General features: G+C 39.7%; 1 protein-coding gene across 30 annotated transcripts in view; it reads right to left on the bottom strand.

Moving 5' to 3' along the window:
- The window catches only part of SYNE1 (spectrin repeat containing nuclear envelope protein 1), a 530,711-nt gene that overhangs the window by 24,181 nt on the left and 490,836 nt on the right, over positions 1-15,694 (bottom strand). For all 30 annotated transcript variants that reach the window (XM_074037290.1, XM_005552157.4, XM_074037285.1 and 27 more), the window contains 6 exons: positions 9,784-9,971; positions 8,772-8,922; positions 5,869-6,051; positions 5,464-5,601; positions 3,401-3,592; positions 1,976-2,309 (listed from right to left, as the gene is read on the bottom strand). In XM_074037290.1, coding sequence (XP_073893391.1) covers positions 1,976-2,309; positions 3,401-3,592; positions 5,464-5,601; positions 5,869-6,051; positions 8,772-8,922; positions 9,784-9,971 — 1,186 coding nt within the window. The remainder of the gene's footprint in view (positions 1-1,975; positions 2,310-3,400; positions 3,593-5,463; positions 5,602-5,868; positions 6,052-8,771; positions 8,923-9,783; positions 9,972-15,694) is intronic.

The following is a 15,694-nucleotide window of genomic DNA, read 5'->3' on the forward strand; positions in this document are numbered from 1 at the left end:
AGAGTGTTTTTATGAGCCAGGCTCTGGTCTGAGCACAAATTTACCACACAGAAACCCTACAGGGTACCTGGGAGTGTTATTCCCATTTTACAGATGAGAAAACTGAGGCACAGAGGAATTAAGTTCCTTATCCAAGTTTAAATAGAAACTTGGCAGAACTGAGATTTCAGCCCAGTCAGATTCCAGAGAAGCACTGTCCCATATATTTGTACATGAACTATATATGTAATTTTAAAGGGTTCATAGCCACATTAGAAATGTAAAAAGAAACATAGAAAATTAATTTTAACACTATATTAGATAGAGATTATAACATGTAAACAACATAATTATTATTATTTTATTTTCTTTCTTTATACTAAGTCTTTGAAATTCATGTAAGCGTGTTTTCCATGCACAGCCCATCTCAATTTGCACAGTCCCATCTCAGAGCTCAACAGTCCCAATTGGCCAGTGGCTAGTTTTGGACAGCTCTGCTTCAGATGCCATATGCCTGACTAATAGGCCTTACTGTAAAGACAAAATAGAAATGAGAGAAATAATTTTCTTTTTAGAACAGTGTTATCCTTTGGGAATCTGATGTGAACCATCAGAACCAAACAGAAATCCCCAGATGTCCTTTTAGAGAATGTATGAGATGCATTTCCAAGTGCCACAAATCAGCCTCCAACTCTTTATTCTATTTTTATCCACCTTCCTTACAGAGTTCCTGTTTCTCTGTCCATCCCATCACTGCATGTGTGGCTTGGGTGGTGGTCCTTCTTGTTTTCCTTCACACACTCTTCCTGTGTGAGCTCCTCCGTTCACTCCAGGACCATTGCCATTTACTTGTGAATAACTACCCAATCAGCATTTCCGGCTTCTGCACTTCATACCTGTGCATCTATGACTGGACTTTTGCATTTGGATATTGCGCAGGGATCTCAAGATCAGGATTCGCACAAGCAAACTCATCCCCTCCCTGCTCTCACAGCCCCACCTCCCTTGCCCCACTGCACCCACAGTGCTCCTTCCCTCTTGTGGTCTTCAGGGCCTAGGACCACCTGCATCTTTCACCAAGATGCCCATCCCAGAAAATCGCCTCCATCCCAGTTCAATGGACTGAGAGTTAAGGAGAAGTCTTCTCTGTTCTGTGTGGTTTCTCAAATCTCTCCTATTCTCTCCACTCCCAATGCTGCTTCCCCTAGTTCAAGCCACCACCCTACTTCTGTCTGAGGTTGTAAATGGTTTCATCTGGGCTCTCTCCCCCGAATATGCTCTTCTCCCTGTGGTATCCAGAAAGATACAATATGAAAATCTGCACATCCCTGAGGAGGGGGATCCCAGCACCTCCCTCCACAGATCCTGCTGTGGCTCCACAACCTTCAGGATAGGAGCCAAAACTCTTTCCCATGGTGAACAGGCTGCCTCACAGCCAGGCTCTTCACTTTGTCCATTCCATGCCTGTCATTCCAGACAAACTGCTGATGATCAAAAGCACCAGGCCAATCACAAAGCAGGGAGGCTTCCCCTCCTTTCTTCCTCTAAGCACTACTGAGCCCACCTGACCAACATCGATTCACCCTCTGCACTCAGCTCCACGGTTTCTTTCCCGAAGCCTCTCCCAGGACTCCAGCTTTGTTGCCCCTGCTTGTGTGTCCTGCCACCACACTGCCATCTTAGCCCCAAACACTTCACACAGTGGTGTCTCATTGTGTCCCACACTAAAGGGGAAGCTCTGGGAGAAGGAGAGGACTGTGTATCCCTAGGACCTGGCAAAGTGCTTGTCACCTGCTACCACAAATCTACGTGGAATAAATCAATGGCCACACCAAAATTTGCATTTTATAATCACATTCATATCTAAGTGTTCACTTAGGTCCAATTTCCCTGCATGGGAGAGGGAAGCAAATGATTCTGGATAGCTGTCATGTTTCCAGGGCAATATTAATTCCCTCTGACTTTCCTTTAAGCTGACACACTGGCTGTCTCCTACCTGATAAGCCAACAGCTCCCCGGAGGTAGAAATCTTTGTCGTCCTGACTCTCTTCATCCTCAGAGGGCAGAGCTCTGGACACTGCAGACTCCAGGTCCCGACTGAGGTCATAGTCGTGATCCCACTCCAGGGGGATGGAGTCCACACTAGCCGGGGTGTCTCGTCCCGACCGCTCGCTCCGGAGGGGCTGAGCGAGCGACAGGGAGGGGTTGGAGGAAGGCTGTGGAGAAAGCAGGCTGTCTGCAGAGCGGTCATGCCAGTGCAGGTCCGACAGAGCCGCAGAGTCTTCCAGCTCCAGCTCTCTGTCTGAGAGGTCGTGCTCATCATCTGGGAGCTGGAAGGGAAGTCAAGGCAACCCCGTCACTGTAGTGGTCAGACTAGCTTCTTATCTGGGCCACCTGCCTACCATGTGGGGACAATTTTTAACTTCTTATGAGCAAATAAATGAGAATCTTCTGATCACAGAAATATAGGGGACAGTGCTGCTCTAGAGTTTGACTGTCTGGGTTGAAATCTCGGTTATGCTGTGTACTTCCTCTTTAAGCTTGGATAAGGAACTTAATTCCTGTGGGCCTCAGTTTTCTCATCTATAAAGTGGGAATAACACTCCCAGGCACCCCAAAGGGTTTCTGTGTGGTAAAAAATTAAACAGTCTTATAAATTATCCTATCTAAGCCTCAGTTTCATTGTTGGTAAAATGGGGATAACATTAAAACCTACTTCAAATAATTAATATAAGATTAAATAAATTTTATAAAGACAGGCAATCTACTACCATGCCTAACACACAACACCTACACACTGGCACGGATCGGAAATAAGAGCAAATTACTAAGACCTTAGCTTGCCCTTATAGCCCAGATATAAAATAGATTTGATCGTAGAAGATTACAAATATTCTAGTAACATCTCTATAGGTAAGATGTGATTATGGTAGCAATTAGGAAAATGGAAGAATGAAAATTCACCTAAACCTAACCTCATCAATTGAGAAGCTGTTCACATTGCTTCTTTTTATCATATTTCTTCTGGAGGCTTCCCTTATTTCTTCTAGAGGCTTTTCTAGAGTAGCACCATCCCATGTGTTTCTGTGATCAGAAGACTCTTATTTATCTTCCATAGAAGACAAGAGTCAAATATGTTCTTCTAAACTCTTTGTATACATTAACTCATCTAATGCTCAAAACAATCCTTTGTACAGTGTAGTTACTGCTACTAAACCAGTTTCACATTTGAGGAAGCTGAGACAGGAAGGGTGAAGTGAGTAGCTTGCTGAAGGCGACAGCGACAATGCAGGACAAAGCCAGAACTTGAACTCAGGTGCTCCGGCTCCAGAGTCTGGGCTCTCACCCACTGTACAACTCAATCCCACATGATTTATTCTCTTTAGATTTAGTGACAACTAAGAAAATCAATGTTACATACAGGCAGGCGGATCAGTTTCTTATGGTATCTTTCCACACGCCCGAAGACCTCCTGGCAGTACCGTCGGAGCTCGTCTAGTTCCTCCTCGATGATCGCCGCATCCAAGGGCTCACTCTTTTCTATCAGCTGTTCTCCTTGGGCAATTATCTGCTCAATCTTATTGTGGTTCAGGGAAATTTCCTGCTGGAAGGCCTAGGGAGTACAAATCTCATGTGATTTTGCTGTTGTTGCTTACACTGATATAAAAGAATCATAATATATGTATTTCTCATTACATTAAAACAGACGTGTAGGGGCTATTTAATTGACCATATACAATCACGAGACAAGCCCTTCTAAAGTAAAACATACACAGTTTCAGCCAGAACAGGAGTCATAAATAGAAACATTCGAATTCCATGATCAGAAAAGCGCTTTTAGCTAATAAAATTTACCGTTACAGGTAGTGTGGGTAGAGAATAACAGGGAAAAATATTCAAACCCACTGTAAGTTGACAGCAGTGGTTATCCCTGATAAAAGCAATGGCAGTCAATACACTGCCACTGAAATAAATGTGGCATTTTAAAGAAATCCCGAACATTTTCATTTCAGATGTCCTCATCCTAATGTCAAACATGACTAAGAGAAGCCATCCAATGCCGCACCCTTTTCTCAGGTGATTCTTTCATTATTTCAGAATATAGGCATGTAAAGTTATAATGATTTGAAAAACAAGGAATTCCAGGAGGATTATTTAGACTATGTGTTGCAAAAGATTTAAATCACCGGGGTATGTTTCAGTGTTCACTTTTAATTCAATACAATAATAAATTGTGGAAGAGCTGAATTGTCCAATGGTGAAAAAGACTCCCAAGAGAGAAGGGAGGGTAGTAACAAGTTCCATCATCCTGCCAGGGTCCCGAGGGACAAGATTCAATTACCACTTGGCAGAAACTTTCCGTGGAAGAATGTAAATGTTGATGTGCCTGTGAGACGACAGTAGAGAGGAATCAGGGGAGAGGGTGAGGCAGAATAGCAGGGTTTATTGTTTCTTCCATCCTAAGAATCGATGACTAAGGGAAAGTTCCTTGTTTTATTATAACAACCCAAAGGTTATGGGCATCATGACCATTCTTTAAAAAAATCCATCTATCTTGGGAAGAAAATTTCATAAGCTGCCTTGGAAAATATTCAATTTGTTAAATACTCCCCCTTTTAGGAAATCCTTACATCTAATGTATATCCCTCCTATTCAAATTTCTAGCTAGCCACTGTGTTTGAATTATAAAGTGAAAAATACAAAATGTATTTAAAATTAACTTGGTATCTAAGAATGTAGACTGTGAGGGATGAAATCCTGATATAGAAAGTTGTATTGCTTTGCAACATGGAAGTTAAAGGAACCGTGTGAAGGTGCTACAAACAAATTAGAAAAAATAAACGAAAACAACAACAACAAGGCCAGGAAGGGTAGCTCATGCCTGTGATCCCAGCACTTTGGGAGGCCAAGGCAGGCAGATCACTTGAGGTCAGGAGTTCGAGACCAGCCTGGCCAACATAGTGAAACTCCATCTTTACTAAAAAACTACAAAAATACAAAAGCTCGCCAGACGTGGTGGTGGGTGCCTGTAATCCCAGCTACTTGGCAGGCTGAGGCAGGAGAATTGCTTGAACCCGGGAGGCGGAGATTGCAGTGAGCTGAGATTGTGCCACTGCACTTTAGCCTGGGTGACAGAGAGAGAGTCTCTCTAAGAAAAACAAAACAACAACAACAACAACAGAACATCCCTAATACCCTGGCAATCATGCTGACTGAAAATCAATCAAGCTGTTGAAAAATATCAACAATATCAATATCAAAGAAGATAAGAGCACTACCTAGAGATAAGCTATGGTGGTTATCTCTGGGCAGTGCTGTTTATCTTATTTTTTTATATCTTTTATATTTTCTGAATTTTTTTTTGCAGTCCAGAACTAATTTTTCAAAAGAAAAGTTATTTGCTATGTTCTTCACAAAAACAGCCACAAATCCTTTCCTTTTCAGGCTTTCCTCACATTGATAATTTGAAAAATAATCTATTACCTTGAGTTGCTTTATTTTAGCTTGAACATCACACTCAGAAAAATGTTCAATATTAGTGAGCTGCAGATCCATCTCCGTGAGCCAGACCAGAATGCTGTCCCGCGCAGTCTCAAACTCCTCACGCTGGCCAATAAAATGCTGGAAGGCAGAGGAAAGTAGTAACAATTATTTTTATGAAAAGTCCTTATAAACATATGGAGATGGCACAACGAATTCCAGTGTTCTGTAAAGTCACTTTCTCAGCAGGCAGTGAGAAGCCTGCAATCCTTTGCTATAGCACTCCCCCGTTTACTCCTCCTGCCATCCCATTCTTACAAAATCACTGAGATTGTGTCTCAAGACTGCATTCGAATGGCCCAGTCCCATCCTCTGGCCTCTAAATTACAGATGAGGCATAGCAAAAACCTTGAGTCTGCGCAAGATGGAGGTGACGCGCTTTTGCAGGTTGTCCCATCTCTGGTTGCCTTCGTGAACCATCTGTTTGAGGCTACAGGCTGAATCAGTGCGGTTCTCTCTGGCCAGGCGGCGGTACTGCTTGTTGATCAGTTCCAGCTGCGTCAGGCACTCGTGGACCTGTCGCTGGAAAGCCTAAGGCCACAAGGAAGCATATCAGTGTGGGAAATCAGCGAAGGACTCTCAGTAGTGGCTCCTGGTTTTCTTATTGTAGCCTCTGGGAGAATGGGAAGTTACACTATCACAGAGGGAAAGAATGATGTCTAATAATGGTATACTTCCCCTTGTTAAAGCAAAGTCATTTAGTTAGCGCAGCTTAAAGGAAAGGGAGTGAATAAATTGAAAAATATGAAAACGGGGAGTAGTAATAAATAAACACACATGCATACAACACACATATATAGACACACACATATACACACACATACATATACACATAGCTTTAAAAATAATTAATGTCTTGGAAACAAATATTCCCACAAAGCAAACCACTATAAAACATATACACGTGTGTGGAAATGTGAGTTTGAAACGTCCAAGATTTCTGCTGTCAATATGGAGAAAAGATATCTATAATGGAACTGTTTGTTTGTAAAATATGTACTTTTCTAAAAATCTAGAAATTGCCTCAATTCTGCTGTCCATTAGGAAAAAACTTAAAACTACCTTTTGCAAAAGGTCTTCCAAACATCAAGCTATTATATGCTTTTAAGAAAAGTAATTTAGTAAAATACAAGTAACTTTATATTTTAAAAAATTTGGAACATGCTCGGTTTCTTTTTCGTTGTCCCTGTGATTTAATTAGGTTTTATAAAACATGTTAGAGCTAGTGTACCGCCCTACACAAGTAGCATCTATCTATTTTTGAGGCTATCCCAGGGACAGTTTAGAGATTCTGAAGGTAAAATATTCTTTTCTGCCTTTTCCTTGCAATACAGAAGAGCCCTATAGCATAAAAGTGATTTGGCCAAAATAAAATGAAGCTTAAAAAAAAATCATTTGTATGATTTATGACTGATTTTTATCTTGGCATTAGACCAAAATGAAAATTATAATTAGTAAACTGAACTGTACTCATCAAATCCCCAAATTCTGTTTTCCTTGGCTCATCACACTGTTTACATGTGACCACATTTCTGCCTCTTAAATCGCTTTCCTTCTGAGAGTTGCTTTCAGAGCCTTCATCCTAGGAAATCCTAGCTTCCAGTCTCAAAACCTTAAGTTATTTCTCCAGCAAAGGGAGTGGTAAGGAAAGTTCAGCTCTGGCCATGACTGGAAGCCACAGTACGTGTTTGCCCACTGGCGTAAGGTTGGAGCACCCCCAGGGAGATACCCCAGCACACCCACATCCAGCCTAAACATTCATGCGATTGGACCAGCTAAAGACTGTCCACAAGCACAACTTTGGTTCTGCAATTCATTTCTGTCTCTTAAGAAAATTAATGACAAAATTCATGATAAATAATAAAATCAATCATTATAAAAGCTAAATATAAGGCTAACTTTTGCTTTAAAATCTGAGAGTCTAAAATAGCATCAAAAAGAATCTTATATAATCTGCTTTGCAGTGTAAGCTAATTATAAAAGGTCTTAACCTTTATGAAGCTGAGTGTGGTAAGATGCAGTTGAGCAGCTCTTCCACTAACATTCATTCACGTCGAGATGACCTGGAATCTACTGCAGAGTTTACTGTGCTTTTTACTAGTAGTTTTCTAAGGGAATATCTTTTATATAAGAATAAAAGCATTGTTTATTTTAATTTAGTGGTATAGTGCATATAAATTCATTCACCACTCAGACATCAGAGTAATTCATTCATTTCACAAAGTATTTGAACATTTTTCTAGATTCATATAGCTGTCCATGTACAACCCTGAGATTTTAAACTCCATAAGAATAAAAAGGGAACTTCCTATTTCCCATCATAGGCCTCAGTAAATGCCTGGTTACCTGATGTCACAAGGTAAAAATGAATGCAGCTACATTTCATTGCATTTTTAGTCTTATTTCTAAACATCTCGAGGAACTTGGGGCAGAATTAGCAACCGAGAACGGTCAGAATGCTTCTGAACTCTTTGCTGTCAACATGTCTGAGCACACGACTGCCTAGCAGTGGGAACTGAAAGGAAAAACACCTTCACATTTAAAAATGGTCAGGGTGGGGCTAGGTCAGGTCTTCCATGAAAAGGAAAGGCAGTGGAGAAGTCAGAGCTTCATTGTACAGCAGTGACAGAGTGGACTCGAGATCGTGCAAGCAGGCAAGGTACTGGAATCAATTCTTGGATGACTTCTTTATGAATATGATTACACTACAGCTATTTTCGTCTATTTTGTAACTTTCAAAGTAAAAGTTAGCCTTATAGTTAGCAGTGTAATTGAAAAGTTTTGGTGACTCAAGACCAGTACTACTCTTCACTGTGTAAATTAGAAATGAATTATAATGAAAATGTTTTATTCCGTTCTAGAGCCAACTCTTTTATCAAATACACACACACACCACACACACACACACACACACACACACACACACACTCCGATTAGGTAAAGAAAATACAAAAATGTATTTGGAAGGTAGATTTTTATAGTATAAAAACATCATATTTTAATCGTAGAAAGGATGGTTGATTGTGGAACAATTCTGAAATAAAAATCATGACAAGATCTTTTGGGAAAACCTCTTTCTCCTCCTTCTTTGCCTACTTATGAGGTCATAATAAAGATGGCTGCAAAGTCCTCACCCAGCAATTTGAACAGATAACATGTGGTGAACAACTAGTTTAGGTCTTGGAACTCCAACTACCAGCTGGCTACTTTAATAGCAAAATAAGGATTAAAAATTTGGAATTATAAATCACCTCAAATTTCTTTAGTTCTTCCTTGGCAACTGTATAGATTACCCCAGAAGAGCTGGGAAATGCAGCTGTCCTTTCTGAAGTCTTCAGCCAATCTTCAAAACGTGAATAGTCATCCAGAAATTTCTGCCACAATCGCCACGTCTCTTCGATTCTGGGGCAGAAAAGGAAAGAACAGAATCTGATTATTGGAGGCTGCTTTTGCTCCAGAACCCGGTCTGATGCCTGCCACTGGATTAAGGGTGCCCGCAGAGGCAACTGCTGTGCCAAACAATAACCACGGCTCGAGCCAAATTTGACCAGAGCGCAAGAGAGACAACTGTTTGAGCTAAAATAAAACAGCTGTTTTATTTTTTTAAAAACATGTCCTGCAGCTCTGGATTTTGAATTAGTCCAATTGAAAATTATAAACACATCACATGAGCTGCCTTGGACGTGTGCAACAAGTTTAGAAAAGCAACAGCAGGTTTACAGTGTGCACTCATGCCAGTGTTTTACGGAAATAAAAACGAGGTCTGAAAATCCATTGAAGTCCAACATTCAGCTCACACTGACAAAAGTCAATCTATGACAGCAGGACAAATATTAAGCTTTCAACAGTTTACCAGAGAGCACAGCCATGATGTCACTCTGTAACACAGCACGATTTTCTGCCACCTTAAATTTCAAAGGGCTTAAAGATAAATGTGTTTTTATTTAATTTTTAATAGAAGAACATCACTATTTTCACAGCCACACATTCTGAAATGTTATGCTTCTTTGACAAGGGTGTACTTTTACGTTTCTGTGTTATTTTTAAACTGTTAAGTCAGACATAACTTGGCTTGTTATATTTATATATTACTTTTATACCTACTTATTTTCCCAACTAAATGTAGATAATAGCAAGTTTGGGAAGCCACAGCTATTTTTGGACATTGTAACCAACAGGAAAGAGTGAACAGTGGAATCACTCTGGGTGATTTTTATTTTCATTTTGGTCTTTCCTCTTCCCTGTTTCAGCATCCCAGCTCACTTGAGTCTCCTTTCCATGGACATAGCACAAATGTTTCTCCACCGCCGGTCCAGGTTTCTTGTAGCCTGCTGGATAGAGTCACACTCGGCATCAGTGGCACAGGCATCACAGTCGTGCAGCAGGACTTCACACAGGTTGAGGACAGATGCAACACCTGTACTGTGCTTCTCTATGTCTCTCTGAAGTTCCTGCCGGGGAACGCAACAGGCTTTATTCAACAATTACATGTATACAGATGAGAGAAACTGAAGCAACATCTGTTGATAAATGGTTAGGCTACACCTTGACAAATATTTAATTTCCCTGAATGTATGATATTTCTTGAACCTCATTTATGAAATCCAGCAAGCTCAAAAGTACTAGAAAATGGATGTAGAAATATTTTAGCTATGTGAGTAATGCCAACATATAAACTGAACAAATGAAATAGTCTATACTAGGAGTAAAACTAACTTCTTTAATCAATAAAAAATGAATCTTGACCGGGTGCCGTGGCTCAAGCCTGTAATCCCAGCACTTTGGGAGGCCGAGACGGGCGGATCATGAGGTCAGGAGATCGAGACCATCCTGGCTAACCCGGTGAAACCCCGTCTCTACTAAAAAATACAAAATACGAGCCAGGTGAGGTGGCAGGCGCCTGTAGTCCCAGCTACTCGGGAGGCTGAGGCAGGAGAATGGCGTGAACCTGGGAGGCGGAGCTTGATCCAGCCCCTGCACTCCAGCCTGGGCGACAGAGCGAGACTCCGTCTCAAAAAGAAAAAAAAAAGGAATCTTGCCCCAGACTCTACTTCACGAATACATCACTTTCATCCCAATCAATCAATCAATGCAATACAGTCATCTCTTAGTATCTGTCAGGGGATTGGTTCCAGAACTTTCCTCCGATTCCAAAATCCATGGATGCTTAAGTCCCTGATATTGAATGTTGTAGTATTTGCATACCTCCTATGCACATCCTTCCATACAGATTAAATCATCTTGAGATTACTTATAATACCTAATACAATGTAAATGCCATAGAAATAGTTCTTATACTGTATTGTTTAGGGAATCATGACAAGAATAAAAAGTCTGTACATATTCAATGCAGATCCAATTTTTTTCCCAAATACTTTTGATCTACGGTTGGTGGAATCCACCAATGTAGAAACATAGATACCGAGGGCCTGTATATCTGCACGTGCTAGAGCTGGCACTCAAGAACTGGGTTTTAAGATCCAAAGATTTACATTCAATTTTTTATTTTTTATTTTTTTTGAGATGGAGTCTCACTGTGTCACACGGACTGGAGAGCAATGGCGCAATCTCAGTTCATGGCAACTTCTGCCTCCCGGGTTCAAGTGATTTTCCTGCCTCAGCCTCCCAGGTGGCTGGGATTACAGGTACCCGCCATCATGCCTGGCTAATTTTTGTTTTGTAGAGACAGGGTTTTACCATGTTGGCCAGGCTGGTCTTGAACTCCTGACCTCAGGTGATCCGCCCACCTAGGCCTTCCAAAGTGCTGGGATTACAGTGTGAGTCGCTGCACCCAGCTGATTTGCATTCTTTTTTAAACAGTTAATTCCACCATCATTAAAAGGTAACATGGTTATCAATGGACGAACAAATAAAGAAAAAGTGACATATATATACACATATACATATATATATACACACACACACAATGGAATATTATTCGGTCATAAAAAAACGAAATTACGTTGTTTGAAGCAACACGGATAGAACTGGAGGTCATTATGTTACGTGAAATAAGCCAGGTACAAAAACAGAAATATGACACGTTCTCACTTGTATGTGGGAGCTAAAACAGTTGATCTCATGCAGGGAGAGAGTAGAACGCCAGATAGCAGGGGCTGGGAAGAGTGTTTTGGGGCCATGAAGCGAGGTTGGTCAATAGATACAAACATACAGTTAGGGGGAATAAGTTTTAATGTTTGATAGAGTAGAATAACTATAGTTAACAACAATGTACTGCATGTTTCAAAGTAGCTAGAAGAGAGAAATTGAAATGTTCCCAACACATAGAAATAATAAATACCAGAGGTGACGGATACCCCAAATGCCCTGACTTGATCATTACACAGTCTATGCATGTAACAAAATATCATATGGACCCCACAAATATGTAGAAATACTATTTAAGGGACTATATCATGCATGACATCAGCAGCTTCCTCAGAGAACAACTTTTTTTTTTTTTTTTTTGAGATGGAGTCTCACTGTGTCACCAGGCTGGAGTGCAGTGACATGATCTTGGCTCACTACAACCTCCTGTCTGATTCTCCTCCTGATTCTCCTGCCTCAGCCTCCCGAGTAGCTGGGATTACAGGCACCCACCAGCATGCCTGGCTAATTTTTGTATTTTTAGTAGAGATGGGGTTTCACCCTGTTGGCCAGGCTGGTCGGGAACTCCTGACCTTGTGATCCGCCTGCCTCGGTCTCCCAAAGTGCTGGGATTACAGGTGTGAGCCACTGCGCCTGGCGTAGAGCAATTTTTAATGTAGGATAGAAGTAAAATGTTTTCTGATAAAAGCAAAGCACTGGATTTCCCTGGAGTCCCACAGCGTGAAATCTTCATTTTAACTGTATAAAATGTAAATCCAAATTGTACGTTGTTTTCTCTATTGAACCTTTAACTCCATTTACTCCAAGTAAGTTCCATTATTAAAAATGAGCTCTACCAGCATAATTTTTTTGTTTGCGATATTCATCAATGTCTTTAGTGTGTTTTCCTTTTCTTTCATCAGGAAGTTCTTGAATTTGCTTAGCTTTTCTCTTGCTCTAAAAATTCCTCAATTTACGGAGATACCTGGGATTTAAATTCTTGTGTTGCTCTTCCTCTTATTTTTTTCCCTTGACAACATGTACGAACACACTAGCTATTGTCAAATGTCTAACAGTGCCTTTAATTCATTTTGGAGATTTTATAAACTAGACACTAGACGATAAATTCTACTAAAATATTTATATTTTTATAAACAGTCCTTTCAAATCTCTAACATAACCTCCTTCACTTACGTGAAAGAGTATGTCACATGAATTGCTGTTCTAAAAATATAAAATAAAGTAATATAAAAATTAAACTTAGTATTTGCTTAAAGATAAACACAAAGACAAATAATTCTGTAAATGAGATTACCAAGTACATTTGAGGTCTTAAAGTACATTTTGTGCAAGGATATACAGTTGGAAGGATAATAAACCATGCATTTAAGAAAGTTAGCATTTTTATTTCATTTTCCCTAAATACTCAAAAGTTTTTGTTAAAATCAATATGTGAAATGGCAACCCTAAGATTTGAGGGGATTTATAACCATACATAAGTACCCTAAGACAAATAAGTTTCAGGCTCAGCTTTAACTTTGTTTTTTGAGACGGAGTCTCGCTCTGTCAGCAGACTGGAGTGCAGTGGCGCAATCTCAACTCACTGTAACCTCCCCCTCCCAGGTTCAAGCAGTTCTCCTGCCTCAGCCTCCTGAGTAGCTGGGACTACAGGCGCACACCACCATGCCCAGCTAATTTTTATGTTTTTAGTAGAGACAGAATGATTCTTAAAAATTTTCCACAAAGGAAACTGTAGTAACTATGACATGATTAAAATAAAATTTATCAAGCCCTGACTTTGTGTTTGGTAAGCACTGTGCTCAGTGCTTCTTTTTAGTAATTTGTATAATCACACTGTGTGGTGCGTACTCTGATGATTGGCATTCTATAAATCAGGGCTCTATAAATCAGATCATATGAGAATGTAGTGAGGCCAAGATCTGAACCCAGAAAGTTTACTTTTAACCACTGGTATACAAGATTTTTTTAAAGTTTTAATTTAAAATTTAATTAAAAAGCTATATGTGCATATTTAATGTAGTAAAAAGTAAAAAACTACTAGCAGGTTCTGAATAAAGCAGTACTTTCCACCCCGGAGTCCACCTGTTCAGCAGCAACCATTTCCATCTCTTGTGGCTCTTTCTTCTGGTATTACTTCTACACTTTTTCATTTTTCGAGACAGGGTCTTACTCTGTCACCCAGGCTGGAGTGCGGGGGTGTGATTATGGCTCACTGCAGCCTCGAATTTCTGGCTTCAAGTGATCCTTCTGCCTTGGCCTCCCACAGTATTAGAATTATAGGGGTGAGTCACCACATTCGACCTATTTCTGTATTTCTCAGTAATATATAACTTCTCTATTTCTAAGTAACATAGCTACTGCTTGATTTGTCCATTTTAGTAATTACTTTATGAATTCTTCTTTAGTAGGGAAGAAATAAACTTCTACATGGCTGACTGAACTCTAATGACTGTTACAGTACAACTTAGAGCTAGGGTAATAATCACTGTTCTCATGATGATGGTTATTTAATATTGTTCACATTTGAGGAACAAAATATGCTACGGTTATGTTTCTTTTCTTTTTTCTTTTCTTTTGTTTTAGACAGAGTCTCAGTCTGTCACCAGTCTGGAGTGCAGTGGCATGATCTCAGCTCACTGCAACCTCCGACTCCCTGGTTCAAGTTATTCTCCTGCCTCAGCCTCCTGAGTAGCTGGGATTACAGGCACGCACCACCATGCCCAGCTAATTTTTGCATTTTTAGCAGAGACAGGGTTTCATCATGTTGGCCAGGATGGTCTCGATCTCCTGATAAGTCATTTTTCCTGGATTTTACAATCCTCTCTTTCTCTCAAATTTATAATGCTTGCTTCTATTATCTCTCTTATGGAACTAATAAAACTCCTTCCAGAGTGGTTAAGCCCATCAGATACTCTAGGCCCTCCTGGCTCCTCCTGGCAACATCCCTCCTAGAGCACCCAGAGCCCCTGCTCCCATCTGGACAGGTGCTGGCTTGGCTGCAGTACAGCTGTCACCAGGGACTTTCCTGCACCTTCAATCTGGGAATTCCCTTTTTCTTTCTCCTGAGTTGAATAGCATTTCCCCTCTTGCTTTAGCGCAGGTAGCATATGCAGCGTATGCAACACAGTAGCATGCAGCATGTGTAGCAAGTATGAAGTGTAGTTTCCTCTCACTTTTGTGTATGTAGCATACCTTTCATTAGCTTCCTGCAAATGGGTACATAGGAGGTAAAATTTTTAGATATTAAGAGGCAGGATATAAAATTCTAAATTATAAAGAATTTTTCTCAGCTTTCTGTGGGCAGAGCCATTGTCTTCTAGCTTCCAGTATTGTTTCGGAGAAGCCAGATTTTATTTCATCCTGGAAACCTTTAGGATCTCCTTATTCCTTGTGGTCTGCAATTTTACAGTGTGGCTTTGCTTTGTTTTACATTTTCCTGGGTACTTATATGGCCCTTATAATCTGCAAATGCATGTTTCTCATTTTAGATATATATATGAATATATATACATACACACATATGTGTAATGTGTGTACACATATATGTGTAATCTTCCACAAAGTAGACAAAAAGATAACTATATGAAAAATAGCAAAGAAATATAGACATAAACATAATAAAATTAACAATAATGCAAGAGTTTCAAAATCCAATTCAGTTATTTTATAAAAGTCTTCCCAAAAAAGAATAAAGAAAATGGAGAGGAGAAAATTAACACAGTAGTAATGTAATAAAAGATATAAATACATACTTAATAATATATAAAATATATTTTATTACATTACTACATTATTTAATAATAAACATATATTATTTAATAATATTATATATATTACATTACTACTATGGTAATTTTCTCCTCTCCATTTTCTTTATTTTTTTTAGGGGGGGACTTTTACAAAATGATTGAATTGGACTTTGAAACTCTTGCATTATTGTTAATTTTATTATGTTTATGTCTATATTTCTCTCCTATTTTTCATATATTAATCTTTCTGTTTTACTTTGTGGAAGACAGTCTCCATTCTGAAAGCTCTTTTTTAAAGAAAAATGGCAGCCTTTCAT

The sequence above is a fragment of the Macaca fascicularis genome, chromosome 4, assembly GCF_037993035.2.
Source record: "Macaca fascicularis isolate 582-1 chromosome 4, T2T-MFA8v1.1".
Classification (NCBI taxonomy): domain Eukaryota; kingdom Metazoa; phylum Chordata; class Mammalia; order Primates; family Cercopithecidae; genus Macaca; species Macaca fascicularis.